The following is a 20,451-nucleotide window of genomic DNA, read 5'->3' as shown; positions in this document are numbered from 1 at the left end:
TAATAACTGCACCACTTAGCGGACCAGACTTCATTTTGTTCCCTTCTGTGTCTCCAGCTCCTGGAACGGTGCTCAGTGCATAGAAGATACTCAAGAAATCTTTGCCAAAGAAACTAGTAGTGTTCACTACTTCATAACACAGTCTTACCATGAAGGTGGGACTAAAAGAGATTCCTTAATTAATTAATTAATTAAGTTTTAAAAGATTTTTATTTATTTATTTGACAGAGAGACAGCCAGCCAGAGAGGGAACACAAGCAGGGGGAGTGGGAGAGGAAGAAGCAGGCTTCCAGCGGAGGAGCCCGATGTGGGGCTCGATCCCATAACACTGGGACCACGCCCTGAGCCGAAGGCAGACACTTAATGACTGTGCCACCCAGGTGCCCCGAGATTCCTTAATTTAAAAGAGAATTTATTTTGCATTTAAATTCCATTAGATGTTATCATCTTCCCAAAGTTCTTGTGATTGACGCAAACTTTCAAACCTCACCTTCCAGAGGGCAAACATTTCAATGACTATTCAAAATGACATGCATTGCCATGAGAGACTCCGGGGAAACAAACTGAGGGCTGCAGAAGGGAGAGGGCGGGGGGATGGAGTAGCCGGGGGATGGGCATTAAGGGGGGCACGTGATGTGATGAGCACTGGGTGTTACACGCAACTAATGAATCGCTGAACACTATATCAAAAACTAACGACGTACTCTATGTTGGCTAATTGAACCTAATAAAATAAAACCCCCCAAACCCCCCAACATTATATTCACAGGCTTTGCACAGCTTCTCCTCACGCACTGGGTGAACTATACAGCCGTAGCTCACAGCCAAGCAAGCCCTTCAGGGCTCCTAGTGCCCAAGGTCAAGGTGGTCTCAAGAGACCTACCCAGAAATAGAGAAAAGAGAATAACTCTGTGGGTTGCCTGTTTTGTGCACTAGAGGAAGTGCTTTACATATATGATCAGATTCAGTTTCTTCCGTAACCCAGTGAAGTACTGATGAGGAAATTAAGGCTCAGAGGCAAAGAAGTTATGCCAGATCATACAGTTAACCCTGCCAGAGAGGAATCTGAAGGTCTGTCTGATTCTGAAGTCAATATTTGTTACTGGGGCTGATTTTCCTAAATCAAAGCTTTAGCTATGGGGCTGCAAAAATGAACAGAGACCTCTAACCTTCCATAAAGCCCTGCATAGGAAAAGCAGAAGGAGAGAGTGGAGGGCCAACTTATCACATGGCTCCCGCTCACATGGCAAGTGCAAAAGACAGCAGAGAGAAGACAGAGTTGGCAAAGGCCGGTCCAACTCTACCAAAAAGTTGTGAGGTCTGTCTTTCATTTTAGGAAGGCAGAGGATTCCTGTTCCTCTTGTAACTGTAGGAGAGAGTGGTGTCCTGGTAGGGATGCAACACGTAGCAGTTGGAAAAAGGGTGGACGGTGCTGCAGTGAGTGTGGTCAGCTTCCTCCAGGAAGCCCTCCTGAGGAAGCCCTATGATCCACAGGAAGGAACTTGGCAACTGATCTCTGAGGTCCTAGGTTCAAGGGTCACGGGACAAAAGGCAGTGGTTCTAGGACCACTGTCAAGTCACATACCTCCTCTGAACGTCCCGTGTCAAAATTATCTACCTCTCAGTTGCTAATGAGGACACTGAGGATTGGAAAGGAGTGTGTGAGCTAAACTGTTGCTAAGAAGTTACTTTTCCATCCTATCAGGACATTCAGCGGCATGACTTAGGCAAGCTGGTCAGAGGTGCTTTTACTTTATTTCTTTATAATTCAGACATGATTTTACTTCATTGACTAATTAAATTTTATAACTCCACATATTTGACTTTTGCAGAAAAGATGGGGAAACCTGGCCCAGGTATGTTAAAGTCGGAGACACAAATGGACAGAGACTGTACAAATGGCCACATTCGGGGAACAGAGGGCCTGTCTGAGGGCCAGCTTATCAAGACGGCGCTTTTACTTTTTAGATCTGGAAAAGGAGTTCAACTTAATGACCTAAATGAGAAATCAGGAGGTCGAAGCCAGGAGCAATCATTTGCTAAAAACAGAATCACGGGAACGACAATAGCAACGACCACAATAATAACAATTAGTATTGATGTAGTCTCTCTTCTGGGCCATATTTTGCTATTCGAGCCTTTACATACACAGTCTCATTTAACCCTAGCAACAATTCTTTGAGGTAGATACCATTACTATCCCCATTTCACAGCGGAGCAAATTAAAGCACAGAGAGGTTAAATAACTTGCCCAAGATCACACAGTGCTAAGTGGAGGAATTTAAATTTGAATCATTCTTCCCTGGTACACATCTCTTGTTATTTCTTCTGTAATCTTACTGGTTCAAAAATACACACATACATGTATACAGATGTAAATGGTTAAAAAATAGCAATAAAGGCAAAACAAAACAAAACAAGAAAAGAAACAGAACAAAGTAGAGAATTAATAAAGCCAAACAAAGGCAAAGAATCTTCTCTCGCAGTCTCTGGACACCACTTCACAATGGTTAAAGCATGACCCACTGGAGTTCTTGGTAATTAAAAATCATAAAAATAATAACAGTGATATATTTTCATGACCAGCCTCACATCTCAGAACCTCAGAAGGATTATTCTGGCCCATTAGGCTACTATGATAACTCCCCAGATCCAGACAGCTTTCCAACTTGACAGGAAATGACTCAGCAATTCCTGTCCCGAGGCCCATAAAGGTATTTCCCGTTCTGGGGGTGCCTGGGCCCAGGCTTCGGGTCGACGCTGTCTCTGAGGCGCCCTCGAGGTTGAATCTATAAATCTGCGCTGTTAGCGAGCAAGCCGAGAGGGGGCCAAGTTTAGCAACAGGCCCTTGGCGTCACAGTCCTGCTCCTCAGACACAACAAGTCTCATGGGGACCCAGGACCAGCAAAGTGAACCCCACACTCTCAGAAGACGGTCCAGGCAAGGAACGAAGACGAGACGACGCTGCTGACAGGACTACCTCCAGGCTCTGAGTCACCACTTCTGAAGGGCTGCTTGGCAATGTGGGTGTGGAGCGCAAGAGAAGACTCGAGGAGGACTGCACCTAACGAAAACACAGCTTGGCTGAACTCGCCGAGCGAGATTCCTGCAGGGATGACGCTGTCCTTGCTGACCTGATACCTACGGCCATTATCTACGCCACCATGACACTCTGCTAGAGATGTCCTCTGTGGGCTTGGGATCTGCCCTCACTTTCTGGGGCCTCTGGGGTGACGGGATGAAAGTTGTCTTCCTTCTATCATAGCAAGAGGGTTTCAGAAATGACATTTGTTTCCCTGGGAGCTGTGGGTCACATTGGGAGACCCAGCCGGCCTGGGCGGGGGGGAGTTCTATGTTGAAGGAGTAGGGGAGAAGTTGGCAGGGAAGTGCGCCGAACTCTGTGTAGAATACAGTCTAACTTGGTTTCTGCTTAGAAGAGGGCCAACCAGTTACCTGTTTTTCCCTCTGCAGAGCTTGCCATCCAAGCCAAAATTTCTGGCAGAAGCTTAGCCTGTTAACGAAATGAGGAGGCCTGCACGGCCAAGCTGCAAACACAACTCTTCCCCCCAAATGTTCCCTGCTTCAGTGATCACACAAGCTGTTAGATGCTCTTCAGGACCAAAACACAGTGTCACTTTGCACTGCAAAAGGCCTAAGGTGTTCTCTTCTGCCCCTCCCCCACCTCCCTCCAAGTCCTGTTGGCACGGTTCAGGCTTTAAAAAATATGGGGCAATAAACTTCAGAAGAAGAGGGAGAGAGGAAAAAAATAAGCTTGTTAGCTGATGTTTTATAAACACTGTGAAGCCCGTCAGAACAGAGCTGAGGGAGGAGAGAGAGAGAGGAGTGGGGCGGGGTGGTGGGGAAGGCCCCAAGAAGCCTCCATTATAAACACAAGGACTGTGCAATGATGCTTCACCAGAGAAACAGAAATAATAAAAGGAATCAGGACCAGATGGCCCTCCTCAGAAAAGAAAGGAGTCAAAACATTTCTTTTCAAATAGATAACATAAATCAAAGAGCTAAACAACTTTTTTTTTTTTTCTCTTGTAAGTAAGCCTGCGCGCCGGGGCACTGTCCAGTGCCCGCTGAGCTGGGAAAGGGACATCGTGCCCTCCCCGGCCCAACATGACACGGTAGGCTTCGGGGTGGGATGGCCCCACTGCTTCAAGAGGAATCTCCTCTTTGTTTTTCTTTTCTTCTCAGGGCCTTCGCCTCAAGTGACTAAAGTGACAAGGGAAAGCGGATGAAGGTCACCATGGTCGGGATGAGAAAGCCAAGTTCCTTTGTCCCAGACGCTGGCGCCCCTCCGCTCTCAGACAGCCCACAGTAACCCCATCAAAGTTAATAGGTCTGAATCAGGACCTCCAGGCACGCTTGGGGTTTACAGGCAGCCTGTCTCAGAGAGGCGCTGCGTTTCAGACACTAATCCCTTCCTGTTCCCCACTCTTTTAGAGTGGCCCCATTATATTGGCTCTCCTCCCCCCCCTTTCTTTCTTTTTTAAGAGAAATGATACCTTGAGAGAGGCCTATGTGTTAAATGGGTTAGAAGCTAGCTCTCCTGGAGCCTCTTCCATCGGTCGCGAAGACGCCAGCGCCCTAGATGGTGGGCAGCGGGAGGGAAGCCTATTAGCATCGTCCACCAGTTTCAGCAGCGACTTCCACCCGTTTCCAAAGACCTTGGATAAAGTGGTTGGGGTGAAACAGGAAATATGCTTCAACTGTCCCCAGAATAATACTAATAATATAAGACCTAACATTTATGGGGCATTTATTATGTGTCAGACACTGAGCTAAGTGCTTTACATGGGTCATTTAATTCAATCCTTATGATGGCCCTCTGAGGAAGGGATTCCCATTTTATTGATGAGGGAAGCGAGGCTAGTTAGTGACACAACCAGGACTCAAACCTCCATCTGATCCCAGAGCACGCACCCTTAAGAGCCACTCTATATTGCTTGTGAATAAGACCCTTCTCATCTACAAGCCCCGTGCAGGCAAGAAGAAAGAGGGCTCTGAAGTAAGCAGACCTGGCGGGGTCCCAGCCCTGCTGCTGGCTAGCTCCGTGACCCCGGGCCTGCCACTGCCCTTCCTCAGGCCACGGAAATGCTCATTATCTCACCAGAGGAGACGGTCTAGGGAAGAACGGTGCACGGTAAAAGCAGAAGCTCACTTTCTAGCCCCCACCACACATAGCTGACTTCATGAAGGAGAGACACGAGCTCCTATGGGCTACACGCGCACACGCCTGTGCTAACAGAAGGCAGAGTCTGAAGGTCTGTAACACTCATATGTGAGACGTGGAGAGGATATGAGCTGAAGGGGAGGAGAAAGAACCTGGGCTGTGGGGCTGGAAACACTGGGCTCAACCCCAGCTCTGCCACCTCCAGCCGTGTGACCCTGGCAGGTCAGGTGAGTATCTGAGTCTGGTTCCCCTAACTAGAACGGAAATAATTACCTCGCCCCATCGGGGTTGAGGTTCAATGATCTCAGGCCTCCAGGACACAGCCTGCATACAGTAAGTGCTCCACATAGGACGCCTCTCTTCCCTTCACCAGCTAGGACTCTGATTTGCCTGTCCTCTTCCGCTAAGCTAATTTTCGCTGCTGGTGGGTGCGTGGCTCGGGGTGGAGCGGCGCCCTGCCCCCCTGGAGGCGCTCCCGGCGCCGCGCCGGCCCGTCCCAGGGCCGGGTGCTGTAGGTGCTGCCGCGCTCCTACCTTCCTCGCAGCTCTCGCCCTTGTAGCCGGGGTTGCAGATGCAGGTGCCCACGATGCAGGTGCCGTGGTTGCTGCAGGCCACGTCGATGCACTGGCTGGTGGGCACATCGCACTCGGCACCCTTCCATCCGCTGTGGCACAGGCACCGGCCCTTCATGTACTGGCCGTTCCCGCTGCAGAGCACGGGGCAGGAGGCTGCGGAGACAGCACGGGAGGTCTGGTGTGAATCAACGCCCAGCGAGGCCCACCTGCCTCTGTCCCTTCTCCCTTCGGCCTGCAGGCCGGACCAAGAGCCTCAAGGGCTTTGCCACAATCCCCATGCGTAGCCATCTGTCTGCGTCTCTTGCTTTATTTCATTCCAGTTTAAACGCATCTGGAATCGTAGGCTAGGGTGTGCTGTGCAGGGCCTGGGGGAGCTAGTGCCCACTGAACGCTGCTCCCCCCCATCCCCCTCGTACTACGGGTGCAGCACGTGGTAGCCAGGACCCCGACGCAGGAAGCTTCCACCTGTTCCTTGGTCTTACTGGAAAAGACAGCACTGGGCCTCCTGCCTGCCCCAGTCCCTCCTCCAGCGCTCTCCTGACGGCATTCCAGTTTGCTCCTTTCACCCCTATCTGCGGCACCACTACTGTCTCTCTAAGCCAGCGAAGCTCAGCCTGTCCTGCCTTTCGGGCTCCACCCGAGCCCCACACACTACTGCCCCCATAAGAGAAGAGCTGAGCCCGACGTGGCTCTTTAAAGTATTATCTTCCCATTCTGCCTCTCAGCACGAAGCGTTTTGTGCCATCCGGATGAAGGACACTATATAAAAATAAACCATACTGCACTGTGCTCTCCGAACCTACCAGCCTTACCGAGATACGATAAGGCTGTTCTATACGTGACTCCCACGTTTAAGTGTGGATGGGATGAGACAGTAATTCTCGTCAGAGGGAATGACCCATCTCCTCTCGCTGCACCACCTTCCCCTGGCCCCCACCTGGCTGCTTTCCCTTTAACGGCACTCAGCAGGTAGTCACTGTGGTTCTCAGGACTGCAGCTCTGCTGTCTCAAACCGAGTCTCTTCCACATTAGGAAGAAAGAGAAGAAGCCCCAAACGGTATCATGTCACGTATCATGTCACGGTATTTGCTGGGCGCTGAAAAACCATCTCTGCCTCCCACTGATGAACGACTATTCAAGGGTCACGTCTGGATTCCAGTGTCACCCCATCCAGAGAGCCTTTCCTGGTCCTCATCGTGTCCAAGGTGACAGCCGCTTCCCGAATTTAACCTTGCTGCAGCGTGTTTCACTTGCTCTGTCATTATCTACTTACTTGTCTGTCCCCCTGACCAGACTGAGAGCTCCTGGGCTAGGCCTCGCTCAGTGCTCTAACCCAGTACCTAGCACGGGAACAAGCCCTAAAGGGCACTAAGCAAACACCTGCTGAAGGCGTGAAGAGGGGGGAAGACCAAGGAAAGGAGGCATTTCAGTTTCCCAAGAGGAGTTCCAAAGCCTCCGGACTACAGAGCTCCTTTGGCCTTCGCCCTGTTAACTCTTCCGAGGACAGAAATGAAGGCCAATGCACAGGGTACCTCATGGGTAGCCTTTTAGCCATCTCAGTAGAGGTTAACATTAGCACTGTCTGTACCCAGACATGAGGCAACATTAGGGTCCTGCGTGGAGCAAAGCGGACCCCCTGCAATCCCTCCCCTCGGTGGTCTCAGCGAAGATCCCAGCAACAATGGAGCAGTAACTCAGGCCCAGCCACAAGGCCAGAGAGACCACACTTGTGAAGTGACCGGCAAAGCCCCTTGGCACATGTCCATTATATTTCAAGAATCAAAAAACAAAATGAAACAACCCCTCCCGATAAAAAAACCACCAAAGGCATTTGGCTAAGGCTGAACACTCCTCAAAAAGGAAATCAACTTTTTAAAAGGACCGCCACTGCCACTTCCCCTGCCCCCACCACAGACACAAGGTTCACGGTGGCTGCCCCTGTAACAGCGGGTCCTCCCGACCTCCCTGGTCGTGCCCCTGTGAACAATGGGGCTGACGCGGCCATGACTCCACTGCGGACCCCTCTCTCAGGGCTTCCGAAGAACGGCCCTGGGGGGCCCTTCTTGTGGGAGGCAGGAGGAAGCCTGGGGTCCTGCGCTTGCTCTGGGAAGTGGGACATGAACCACCCACAGGGCCGGGGGAGTAGGGATCGCACGCAGACACACAGGCCTCACCTCTGCCACAGTCGGGGCCCAGGAAGCCGAGGAAGCAGTGGCAGGTCCCAGAGATGCAGTCCCCGTTGCCATAGCAGTTGCTGGGACAGTTATCCACCGACTCTGGCGGGGAAGAGAGAAGGAGAGTTGAAAAGAGGCCTTCTTTACCCAACAGAAGACCCAGGAAAGCCAGGGCCCATACATTCGAGCTCTTCTGGCCCAGTCACTGAAAGGAACCGGCAGTTAAAAATTATACGTTATTTTTACTCTTAGTGCATCTCAGTTGACACTAAGAGATGTGTTCTGGAAAACATCTGCCTGAACCAAGTTTTTATATATCAAATTTGCATCTACAAATGCATTAGAAATTCCGCAGCTAACAGCACCGGGGAAGACAGTGTTCACTGTTAGCAGCGCTGCTCTGTGGAGGCCGGGTGATTGGGTGAGTCTCATGGTCGTCTTCACACTTCCCCTGCTTTACATTTTTCTCATAATGGGCTGATATTCCAGTCACTTGTTCTTTTTCCATAAAGCTACTGGGCATTTGCAGACTGGTCCTCTCCCATCTCAGGTTTTTCCCCTGCTGGTCAGGTGCCCGCTGTGGCCCACCAGGCTAACACGACAGCCTGGAGGCCAGTCTCCCGCTTCCTCTCTCGCTCCCCACCCCGATTCCATCACCACTCAGCAGTCTGAGCCAACTCTCGGAAACAAATCTGATCCTGTCATTCTCCTGCTTAAAACCCTCCGATGGCACCCCATTTATTGAGACAAAAAAAAATCCAAGCTCTCTCAAAAGGCGCAGGAGTTTTCTTTGGTATTCCCTTTGCTGTACCCGCATCCCCAGCATTGTGGCATATGTGGTCATGCCCGCCTTCTGCAGGGATGGGATTTTCTTTTCTTTCTTTTTTTTTTTTTAAGATTTTATTTATTTTATTCGACAGAGATAGAGACATCCAGTGAGAGAGGGAACACAAGCAGGGGGAGCGCGAGAGGAAGAAGCAGGCTCATAGCAGAGGAGCCTGATGTGGGGCTCGATCCCATAACGCCAGGATCACGCCCTGAGCCAAAGGCAGCCGCTTAACCGCTGTGCCACCCAGGCGCCCCTGGGGATGGGATTTTCTCAGACTCTTCCTACTACTGTTGCTATTTCTGTGTGACCTGACAAGGAAATACGGAGTTCATGTAAGAAAGATTTGAGCAAGAAAAAAAAAGAAAAAAACAAGGTCACTGTTTTGTAGCTTCAGGTAGTAAACCTGGTACCTAGAAAATCTGTTTATTTGGAACAGATTGCTTCTCAATAGTGCTGGATGTGGTATAAAGGAAAGAAGCCCCTCTCTACTGAAGCCTCCTTTGTGCCACATGTTTCCACAAAGGTTACCTCATTTCACTGTCACCAAATCTGCAAGCGTGTATTGTTACTTCTATTTAAAAAAAGAAAAAAGAGGAGGCTCAGAGAAAGATGAAGTGGCCTGCTTAGAACCATGAAGACACTGAGACCTGGAGGCAGGATTTGAATCCAGGACTCTGGGCCTCATCTTCTTCAATGATACGGTGCCCTCTGAGCCTCGAGGGAACTCACTCCACAGCAGAAGCCTGGAGAAGGAACAAGGTGACAGGTCTATGTACAGTAAGTCTGGTCCTGAAGACAGCAAAGGATCCTGCTGTGAGGTAGCAAATTCTAGGGCTTTCGGGGTTTAAAGGGATCCAAGAGACCATAGCCTAATGCTCTCATTTAATAGTGAAGAAAACTGAGACGCGGAGAAAGGGTGGTGACTCAGCCAAGGTCTCAGAGTGAGTCGGCAGGGTCAGGCTGGGGGGACAGAGTTAAGGGTTCAGCCTGTTGTCTTAGCACACGGCTACAAGTCACGCAGCTAAGACTAAGGCCTCTGCTAAATGAGATGTTAGCATCGAAGACATGGGTCTTTGCCCACAGGAAATCTGCAGGCTAATTGGGAGAACAAGATGACAGCTGTCACCCAGGCAGCGGCATGGAAGCTGTGCCTGGAGGTAAAGACACCTGGTTCTGGGGCCCATCTTCTAGTATCAGGCTGGGGGGCCTAAACTAACTTCCTGCCCCTCTCTGGGCCTCACCTCCTTCCTATATGAAATGAAGGCGATAGCAGAGATGAGCCCTAGGACTGCTTCCTGTTCTAAAATTTTGAGTCTATAATTAATTAAGAGGGCAACTGTGCAGAAAAGGTGTCCAGACAAGGAAGGGCATTGAGCCTTAAAAGCAAAAGGGCAATGGCAGCTGATGTGGGACAAAACCAGCAGAGGGAAAGCTTCTTGGAGAAGGTGGGCCTGAGGAATGGTTTGGGTACGGATCGATTAGGGAAAAGACAGAGGGAGGGTGAGGAATTCATAGCGTGGTGCATTTCCTGGAAGTCTTTTCCCAACTGTCTGCCATTATTAACTTGGAAACTACTTAAAAAGGATTCAGGAGTTCAAATTACGTGGGGGTGCCTGGGTGGCTCAGTCGTTAAGCGTCTGCCTTCGGCCCAGGGCCTGATCCCTGGGTCCTGGGATTGAGCCCCGCATCGGGCTCCCTGCTCCCCTGGGAAGCCTGCTTCTTCCTCTCCCACTCCCCCTGCTTGTGTTCCCTCTCTCGCTGGTTGTCTCTCTCTCTGTCAAATAAATAAATAAATAATCTTTAAAAAAAAAAAAGTGTTCAAATATGTGGTTCCTTTTGTGAATGGGTGGGAAAGTCCACTCACTTGATGTTGTCCCTCTTGCTAACAAGAGCTGCACTTTACATGAACACAGAGTTAAGAACAAGAGGGCCCGATCGAGCAAGCGCTCTCCTTACAGCACAAAGCCGTCTGGGCCTTGGCGGAGCGAGGCTCACAAGCCAGGACCCTGAGCACTTCTGCTCTCCCTTGGCTTTGCCTGGAAGAATCCATGCTCCTACTGCCTTTAAGTTAGAAGTGTCTTTCTAGACAATGACTTTGGAAGTTCCCTTCTGAATATGCTTTTAAAAATAAGAATTTTGAGGGGCCCCTGGGTGGCTCAGTCAGTTAAGCATCCAGCTCTTGATCTCAGCTCAGGTCTTGGTCTCGGGGTCATGAGTTCGAGCCCTGTGTTGGGCTCCATGCTGGGAGTGGAGCCTACTTAGAAAAAAAAAAAAAAGAATTTGGAATAAAGTTTAAGCAAGATTATGTTCACTTTAAGCTACTGGTTGATGGTCCAACCGGGGAGGGTAGGTTCCACCTTCAGCACTGCAGAAGGGGTACAGGGCAGAAGCAGGAAGTCTGGCTGCCAGGTCCCGTTCTGCTACTGCATGGCTGTGGGACCTTGGCCATGTCACTTGATCTCCCCGCACCTGTTTCCTCATCTTCACGCTTGCTCCTCCCTTGCTTCCCTGCATGGCAACACCTAGTCCTTTCAAATCCAGCTCAAATGTCACCTCCTCTGAGAAGCCTTCTTGACTTCTTAAACAGGCTAAGTTACTCCCAGGACTTTGTCTCCCTCACCCCTATTAAAGCATCATGTAATCTACATTGTTGCTCTCACTGAGAGAATTCAACCAGATGATCTCAGAGATTCCCCCCCCAGATCTAAAATTCTCTGGTTCAGTGCTTCTCAAACCCAGGAGTATAAAATATGTCTCTTAATAAATTACCATAGTTACTAGCTGCATTTTCACAGGATCAATTGCAGATAAGTGTTACACACTGTCTAGATTTTGATTTATGAAGTCTGCAAGATACAAACCTGTTAATCATCTACCAAAAAGCCTTCACAGTGAACCAGTGAGGAAAATACATTTTCTGTGACTGAGTGCGGTGCTGTTTGCTACGTCTGACAGAAGAGAAGCCTGTTTGCTTCGAAACTTGCCCCAGGCTGTTGGGGTCAGAGAAGGCAGAAGTTTTAGCAGATGCGGAATAATTTTACGATAGCAACAAGGAAGTCGAAGGGAGACATTTAGAGAATATTTCTTTCGGACGGAATGTTCAAGTCTATAGCTTTTCTTCCATTTGGAAGGCTTTCAAGTACTTGGGGCCCACTTGGGACCGCACAAATAATGAGTCTGCACTAACCAGGTATCTCTGTACCAAACACGAGCACACAAGAGACACTCATTGGCTTGGGAGAAGTGTGAACTCTATTGCATAAATGTTATGTTTCCAATTAGTGTCTGGTGAATTCCTTCCCCCCATCGTTCCTCCCTGCTTTGCTCACGTTCCGACTGCAGCTGCCTTCCTTTAGCAGAAGGGGTACCTTTGGACTGCTCAGACCGGAACTATAATTGCAGCTGCCTATGAATTACTGATTTTCATAATCAGGTGGATGGTATGCTGGGGGACTGGGGGAGGGGGGCTTTTCCCCTGGCTTTTGTTTTTCTCTCACAACAGTGGGTCCTGCCAGCAGATTTAATTTTCAGGAGCTTGTTTCTTCTCTCAGTATTGGAATGTGGAGTTTAAATGCGTCCTTAGCTCGTTCTCTGGATATGTGTTGTGAGTGGGTGTGTTCCCTGGATGTGGTACAAACTATTGTTCGACATACAAAGGAGCGTCTGCAGAAGGAAGAGAAGACAACGCTCCTTCCTAGAGCAGACGTGGAAACCCCAGACGCCTCCGTGAACCCATGACAGTGCCTCACTTTGTCTGCTCGCGACCCTTTCCCAGGCAGAGCGCTAGCGCTGCTGTGAAATGAGACGGCGAAAGGGGGTCAAGTCAAGGTCAAGGTGAAAGAGGATCACAGTTGATAAATACATCCTCCTGCTCTGGGGTTGACGTCCGGGAAAGCCTGCCTTCAGTTTCTACCGTTTGCTTTCCATTTTTGCAATCCCAAAGCCTCACTTTGTAGGAAACAAGGAGAGACCACAGAAGAAATCCTGCCTGGAGGGGGACTACGAGGCAGGCTGACTGCCCACTGGACTCCTGCTTCACAGCAGTCACAGCAGAAGAAGAAAGGAGGCTCTTCTCTTCCAGCAGCTCACCATGGCCATTGGAGCCTGCTGACGGATTCCGGAACCGAAGAGAGAAGGAATCAGCCGTGAGTGGTGCTGGAGCTCACCAGCCATCCTCCGTCTCTCTTCTCCACTCATCCAGTACTTATCCCTCCCTTCCAGCGTCTCTTCTATCCCTTGTTCCCCTGTGATGTGTCCCAGCCAACAGAAGCACCTTCTTCCACTGCTTCTCTTGTTGCTCCTTAAGTCGTAAATGCGGGTGTCAGCAACTCTTTCGGAGCAGTTGCTTGAAGAACCAAGGTCTACCTATTACGCAGCGGAGACCCACTCTCTGGTGCTTCCTTTTGGCTTCTCTGTAGGATAGATGTTAATGCTTCAGGCAAGAGGAAGGAACTCGGACTCCGGGACGGTCAATTGCATGACTGGACGTATGACCTTGACGGCAACTAGAGAAATGTATACTTTAGGTTACATCTACTACATCTTCTTTGATCCTGGAAGGGGATTAGGCTTATTACTGGCAACAAGGAAAAGAGAGGAAGACAAACTAGATGGCATAGCAGGGATTTACTTCTACAGCAACTCAAGGTGGAGAGACGACTCTAACAGAGACTCTCTCATGTCCTCCAATGGAACCACGAAAGGTGCACATGGATTTTAACTTATTCTTCATAATAATTGTGAGCAATGGGTCCCTTGGCCGTTATTTTACACATTTACAGCTCTCAGATGGAGACTGCGAGCTAAAGTCACCTTCTCAAGGTCACACAGCTGTAAGGGCAAATCTGGTAGGTGAACCGGGTTCTATCTGATGCCAAAGAAGCCAGAGTCGTGGTATTTGGCCTGAACCAGAGCATGGGCTCTGGAGCCAGAATGCCTCCCGCTAGCTCTGTGCCTTTTGGACAAGTCGTCTCCACATACCAGTTTCCCCATCTGTGGAATGGGGTTAATAATAGCACCCACGTCACAAAAAAACAAAAACAAAACAAAACAAAAAACAAAACAAACAAAAATAATAGCACCCACCTAAGAGAGTTATTTTGAAGAGCTAACGGCGTAGCAGTGTGCATGTGAAGAGGTTTGCTCAGGCCTTGGCAGACTTGCTATTTTGGTTTTAAGGAAGGGTCACACATGCCTTTCATTTGTGAACCAAAGCAACATACTAACTTGGTCTAATGAATCCCAACAAGGCCATGTGGGCTTTTGGAGGTGAACGCACACGCATATACATATAAAGCACACAGCAACTCCCCATGGTAACACAGGAAAGCAAACAAGCAGTGTGTTAAATGCGAAGAAGGCAGGGTGTTCGGGTATATTCTCTCCTGGGGAAAAGCACTATCAAAACAAATTAAACCTGTTGTCTCCCAGAAGCCCAAACACAGGCAGATTCATGCCAACATCTGAAAGAACTTGTCTCCCTGTGTACTTGAGATTGGCACTGGGAAGGTGCCAGGTGCTGCAAAGCTGTTCCATGGCCTGGGAGGTGTCGGTCCCTGTAGGCGCCCCAGCTCTGCGTGCAGATGATGGGATTCAAAGGCCTCCAGTCTGCAACAGTCTAGGTCAATGCAACGACAAAAATTTGACAAAGCCCCTGACAGCCTGGGCTTAAAGCCAGTTCTGCCCCGGTATTTGAACTGGGAGATCTGTTCTCAATCATACCCAGAAGTTTACCAACCACTATGAAGAGCAGCTGTAAGGAGGGGGTCTAGGGAAAAAATGATGATTCCCTTGATTATATTAAGTTTTGGTTATTTTTGTTAATTCTTTCTTTGGGGGGCACACAGAGTCTCACCAATGAGACCATGAGCTCCTTGAAGACAAGCCTCAAGTCTGGTTCCCCAAAAAGTCTGGTGTCTGCTACACACAAGGCAAGTACCCAGTAATATTCACTGTGTTGAGACACAAGGGGAAATGGAGGAAAGAGGGCAGGAGGCACACGGCACGACAGTCAACTCCGGAGAATGCCTGGTGGCCAACAAAGCTATCGTTTCCTTGCCCTACAGTCTCCGCCGTGCCATGCCTAGAATCAAGGGACTGGGAGGAAGTGCAAGTCTGTACTGTCCTCTCAGACCATATCTGGAGTTCAGCAGTTCACATCTGGGAGCCACATTTAAGAGACGGATAAGACGAACTTGAGCACGCTCGTTGAAGAGCAATGAAGAGAAGGATAAGAGGACTTCCACACACATTTCACATATAGAATTCCTGAGTGGCTCAGTCAGTTCAGCTTCTGACTCAATTATGGCTCAGGTCATGATCTCAGGGTCATGAGATCGAGCCCCGTGTCAGGCTCTGTATTGCGTGCTGGGCGTGGAGCCTGCTTAAGATTCTCTCCCTCTTTCTCTGCCCCTCCCCTGCACTGTACCCCCCACCCGACACCTCACTCTCTCTCTCTCTAAAAAAAAAAATCCTGAAGGAATTGGGAATTTAGCTTACTCAGGGGGTACTGACCTCTGTTTAAAAGTATCTGAAGGGCTATTATGTAAGATAAGGACTGGACTTTTGTTTTGTGGTCCTAAATTAGGTTCATTAGGGCCAACAAGTAAGGACTACAGTCCCATGGAAATGGACTTAATTCCAAACAAGAAAGAATCTTGTAAGAGTCAGAGCAGGGTGCTATTTACTTTTGTTGGGTCATATTCTGTTGATGTGTGTGGAACTGCCCATATACTATAAACTTCCTGAGGGCAGGAAACGTGTCATTTGCTTCTGACTCTTTAGTCAATAGTGCCATCCTTGCTCACAGCAGGTCTTTGGCTGAATGACAAGATGAAGGGACTGGGTGGCCCATAAGATCACACCTTCTCAGTCACGGGCTGCGTTCAAACTGATGACCGGCAGAGAGATTGGGGTGGCATTAAAAATAAGATTCTAAACCTGAAACCTTAGGATTCCGTGAGTCATGCGTGAGGGAACAGGCCTGGACTGTATCGAGAAACTTGGGTTTTAGTCCCACTCCTGCCACCAGCTCGTTGGGTGACGTTGGCCAGGCCCCTTCCTCTCTTCGGGTCTCCCTTTTCATGTACAAAATTAAACTCACTGAGCACATATTTACTGAGCACCCACTCTGGCTCAGGAAGGGTTCCAGTGAAGTGGATGGCTTCGATCATCTTTCAGATCCAGCCTATGGTCTCACGGAAGAACCCGAATTATCAGTTGTTAGAATACTACACAAACATGAAAAAGTGGAGAAATTCCTCATATTTAGGGTTTGAAGGGGAAAAGGAAGTTTGCTCATTGAAGGGCTGACTTTAGATTCTCACACCTCCCGTCTGTGCCTTCGGATAGCTAGCATCATGTCACCGTCGTCCTGCGAGAGGGGCTGCGAGGCCGAGTCCTCAGGACAGGGCTGGAGAGCAGGCAGCTCCCTGGCTTCCAGCTAAGAGCCCTTCCTCTGCTCTGGCGGCTGTTGGCAGAAGCTCTCACAGGTGTCAGAGGCCCCCTTGTGGACTCTAGTTCTGCTGCCTGGCCTGGAGAAGGTTGCACGTGCGGTCTCCTCCCCTGTCCCGCGAGCACAGGCCAGAGAGGACACAGAGACACGACATGGAGATGAGGCTGTGCTGTTCAAGAAGAGAAGGGCCTTCAAAAGAGAAGTACATGTCCACATGTTTGGAGACACTTTTCCTTCCCTTACAGATCTATCCATCCTCCACCGGCAGCTCCTTCCGAGGAGTAATGCCAGGGGGCCGAGACGCTGTCACCTCCTCGCTGGCCACAGCTGACTGGCCTGGGGGGAGCACCCGACCCAGACCGACTCAGGACACAGGCGGACTGGCGCTCTGTGATGGGGCCTGGTGCACAGAGGATCTGGGCCCATCAGAGACCCACTCTCTAGTATTTGAACTAAAATGCACCCCGGGAGTGTGGGGTGTGAAGTCTCAGTTAACTCATCTATGAAACGAGAAAACCGTTTGCCTTACACAACTGCCACAAAGATGAAATAAAGCCACTACATACGTATGAGTCCATGTATACGTATGTATGCGCACGTGTGTGTATACAGACAGGCACCTGGGACACAGGAGGCGCCCAGGAGATGTTGCTTTACTCCCGTCCCTTGTACAGTTTCAGTGATAAACCTTTAGCCTCTGTCAGTTAGCTGAAGGGCTTGTTAAAACATGGACCGCTAGGCTCTACCTCCAGAGTTTCTCGTGTCATAGGTCGGGGGCAGGGTCCCTGGTGATAGTGATGCCCTTGGGTACCCTGGCTACCACTCTGAGAACCAGTGGTCTGGAAGAAAGGCTGAGACTTTGCACACACATCTATCACAACAAGCCAGCGAGGACAGAGAGACCTAAACTACGCGAGAACGCCGTAACGTGTGGACCACTTCCAAGGAGGAGGGCCTGGTCCTCCAGGAGGTAGCACTGGCATAGCTCTTGAAGAACAGGCAGCCTTTTGAAATGCAAAGCAGTCTGGGCAAGATGCGGGTCGAGCCAGAGCCAGATTCAGAATAATCATCTCTGCTGCTCCCACGCAGCGACCTGCTGATCGGCATGCCAACTTCATGTCAAGTCTGTCTTTAGAACAAATTATGTAAGAAATCAGGTTTTTAAAAGCTCTACTCAGCTGCTGGCTAGAGAGTTCCATCTAATGAACATCACTTCGTGCTGAATTATTCTGTGATGACAGACAATGGAGGAACAGAAACATGCTCTGCGGGGGTGGGGTGGGGGTGCTGCTAATTATTCTCCCATCATTTACCCAGGCTTGTCACCAAGCTCGATACGGCTCGCGAGCTACACGGAACACCAGGTCAGCGCGGTCTGGTCTGAGAATGCACAGAACTGTGTAAAGATGACCTGGAGACCCGCAGGTTAAGAACACCCATGGCGCCAGGACTTCACCTGGAAAGTGGAAATGTCTGGGCTGGATTCCCTTTGGCCTGGACCACTGTGTCGGCATTCTGAGGGGACTTCCGCCTGCAGCCTTGTCCCTTTCAGTCTGCCCTATACCTGCAGGCCCGGGCTGTCATTCTGGAACTGAGCGTCTTTGGACCACGGAGAGGCCGCTGCTTCTCAGCATCCAGAGTAGGTACCACAAACTGGAGGTCTATGGACACTTTTGCTTGTACAGTGTTTAAAAAGTCTGAGTTAGTTGCCAGGATTTCTAAAAAAGGAGAGCTCAATAAAAAATCTCAGCGGTGGCTTTTCCTGAAACACCGGACGATCCAGCATGGCAACGATCTCTCCTCATTGAGGGGAGGCCCAGACGCTGCGGTCACCTGCTCGGTCCCCAGGACATCTGAATATATGACCCTGGCCTGGAGCAGTGTTTCTAAATGTCATTTACTTGGGTACCACCTGTACGCTGTTGCCATAGGCACATACTATCTGCCTTATTATTCACTTAGTATTTTGGGCTCATTTATTGTCTTAAATTCATTTAAAACAGAAATTTGAAATAATAGTTTGATATACCTAATTACATTTTTTCCAGCATACTAAAATAAATACATCATTTTTGAAAGAGAGTCTGTCCATGTATAATGCAAAATCATCTCAAGAAGTATACCGTAGGAAATGTTAGAGAGGAGAAAGCCCAAATTTCTGGAACCGGGAGTTTAAGGCTCAACTTCTCTTTCCAAAATATCTTCTTTGCCACAAGGGTCCTCCTCATGGCCTCTTCATGCTGCTGCCAAATTGCTCCCCAGCCCTTGCCAGACCCACACCCCCTTTCCAGCCAACACTGACCGCTGCACCTGCGAAGCATGCTCCCGGCCCCCATACACACGTCCAGGACCTGACTATCCTTCAAGCCTCCTGGGATACCTTCTAGCAAGATGGGCCTTTCTCTCCCTCATCTGAGTCCTGATGGCAATTTCCCTCTCTCCTTCACTTATCACCTACTGCTTTCCACCTAGCAGTCTAGTTATTTATGAGTATAGCTCTCTTCCCCTAGTGAACTGCAAATTCTTTGAGAAGAAGGAATCCATTTCCAATTCCTCATCTCGTCTGTGTCTCCCAAGTGACGGGTCCACTGCCTTGTCTGCAGGAGCCGTTCCCTCAACACTTGTTAAATATCAAATGACAAAGGGCAACCTGTGGTTGAATGAGTGTCCTTTGGCGTGTGAAGCCTCACATCCTAAGGCCGGGTTCCTTCTGTGGGGGTCTGGGCTCTTGGCTACCTTGCTGACTTTCTTTTTTTGTTTTTATTTTATTTTATTTTTTTCCAAATTTCATTTCTTTTTTTTTTTTTTAAGATTTTATTTATTTATTTGACACAGAGACAGCCAGTGAGAGAGAGAGCCAGTGAGAGAGAGACAAGCAGGGGGAGTGGGAGAGGAAGAAGCAGGATCCCAGCAGAGAAGCCTGATGTGGGGGTCGATCACAGAACGCCAGGATCACGCCCTGAGCCTAAGGCAGACACTTAACGACTGAGCCACCCAGGCGCCCCTCCAAATTTCATTTCTATACATTTTTTCGGGAACTGCAGCTTCATTTTCATTTCTCTTCCTCTGGGCCTGCTACATTCAGCTAGACACTGTATCAGGCTCTCTTATCCCCAAACAGAACCAACCGTGTGTTTGGGGGAACCCACAGTAATAGGACTTTGCAGACCCCCAGCTCTTCTCCCTAGCAAGAACTGTCAGGATGGCTTCTGTGAATTATGGACCAGAATTACTTCTTTCAGGATATAACAAAATAAAATGATTAACAAGATGGATAAATCTCTGACACTGGTGGATTTTTCTTTACAATAACTGTAATGTGTGTCGGTCAGTCGCACAATGATTTGAGCAGTATTTCTTTCTTATTTATCTAGTAGGTAACACTCGACATAATAACGTGGGTCTGTCTTTGGGCCAGAGGCCAAGCTGGACTTCTGCTGGACACCAAATCCTATTAGAGATCATGGTAATGCAATTATATGCTCAAGTTAAATATTTTATAGCTTCTCTAGCCATCTAGACAGATCACTCCCTCAGCCTCTAGGCAGAAACTGCCCAAATGGTAAAAGCAAAAAACTACATATCTTGTAAAGAATTGAGAAATAGCTGCTGTTGTGAAAAGTTTGTGGAAACTTCTGGCCACCTCTGACTCTCTGGCAGCAGCAGGAATCTAAGCCACCATTATACTAGGTTATAATCAAATGTCGGCCCTTGACTGGGCCAGACCCGGAGGGGAAGTCTCCCTAGTTCCCTGACCCATGACATGCTGGTCCGTCCATGTGCCAGGCCCGTCTGCTCTCTGCCCAGTGACAGGTTTGAAGCAGACTGTACTCTCAGCTGTCTGCCTGCTTGACTGATAAGAGCCCATGGGGTCCCCGAAGCACTAGAGCGCGGCCCCTGTGGTTGGCCAGCCTCCTTCCTAGGACCCCGGTTCCTTCCCCTGGTCCGCTGGGCTGGAGTGTGAGCACGAACCCAGGCGTGGTCAGCTGGGCTCTGCCTCCCCATGCTTGGTCTCTAACCCCTCAGCGCCTCAGGGCTGGACCCCGGCGTAATTCCTGCATAATCTGACTTCATTGGCCGGAAATCCCTGACCTGGGACTGACCGTGGGCCATGCAATCAGACAGCCCAGGGTCTGACTTCCGGCTCCGACTCTCACTGGCTGTGCAGCCCTGGGCAAATCATTTACGGTCTCTGAGTTCCAGGTCCTTACTGACTATCCCATAGCGCAGACGGGGGT

At 49.5% G+C, this 20,451-nt stretch overlaps 1 protein-coding gene across 1 annotated transcript in view; it reads right to left on the bottom strand.

Annotated features, from left to right (window-relative positions):
* TENM4 (teneurin transmembrane protein 4) overlaps positions 1-20,451 on the bottom strand; it is a 593,869-nt gene that overhangs the window by 141,942 nt on the left and 431,476 nt on the right. Inside the window, 2 exon segments of the mRNA XM_048217331.2 lie at positions 5,716-5,910; positions 7,932-8,033. Of these exon segments, the coding sequence (XP_048073288.2) occupies positions 5,716-5,910; positions 7,932-8,033 (297 nt within the window).

Source organism: Ursus arctos, unplaced genomic scaffold (assembly GCF_023065955.2).
Source record: "Ursus arctos isolate Adak ecotype North America unplaced genomic scaffold, UrsArc2.0 scaffold_22, whole genome shotgun sequence".
NCBI lineage: Eukaryota > Metazoa > Chordata > Mammalia > Carnivora > Ursidae > Ursus > Ursus arctos.
This window is presented reverse-complemented; position numbering and strand designations above follow the sequence as displayed.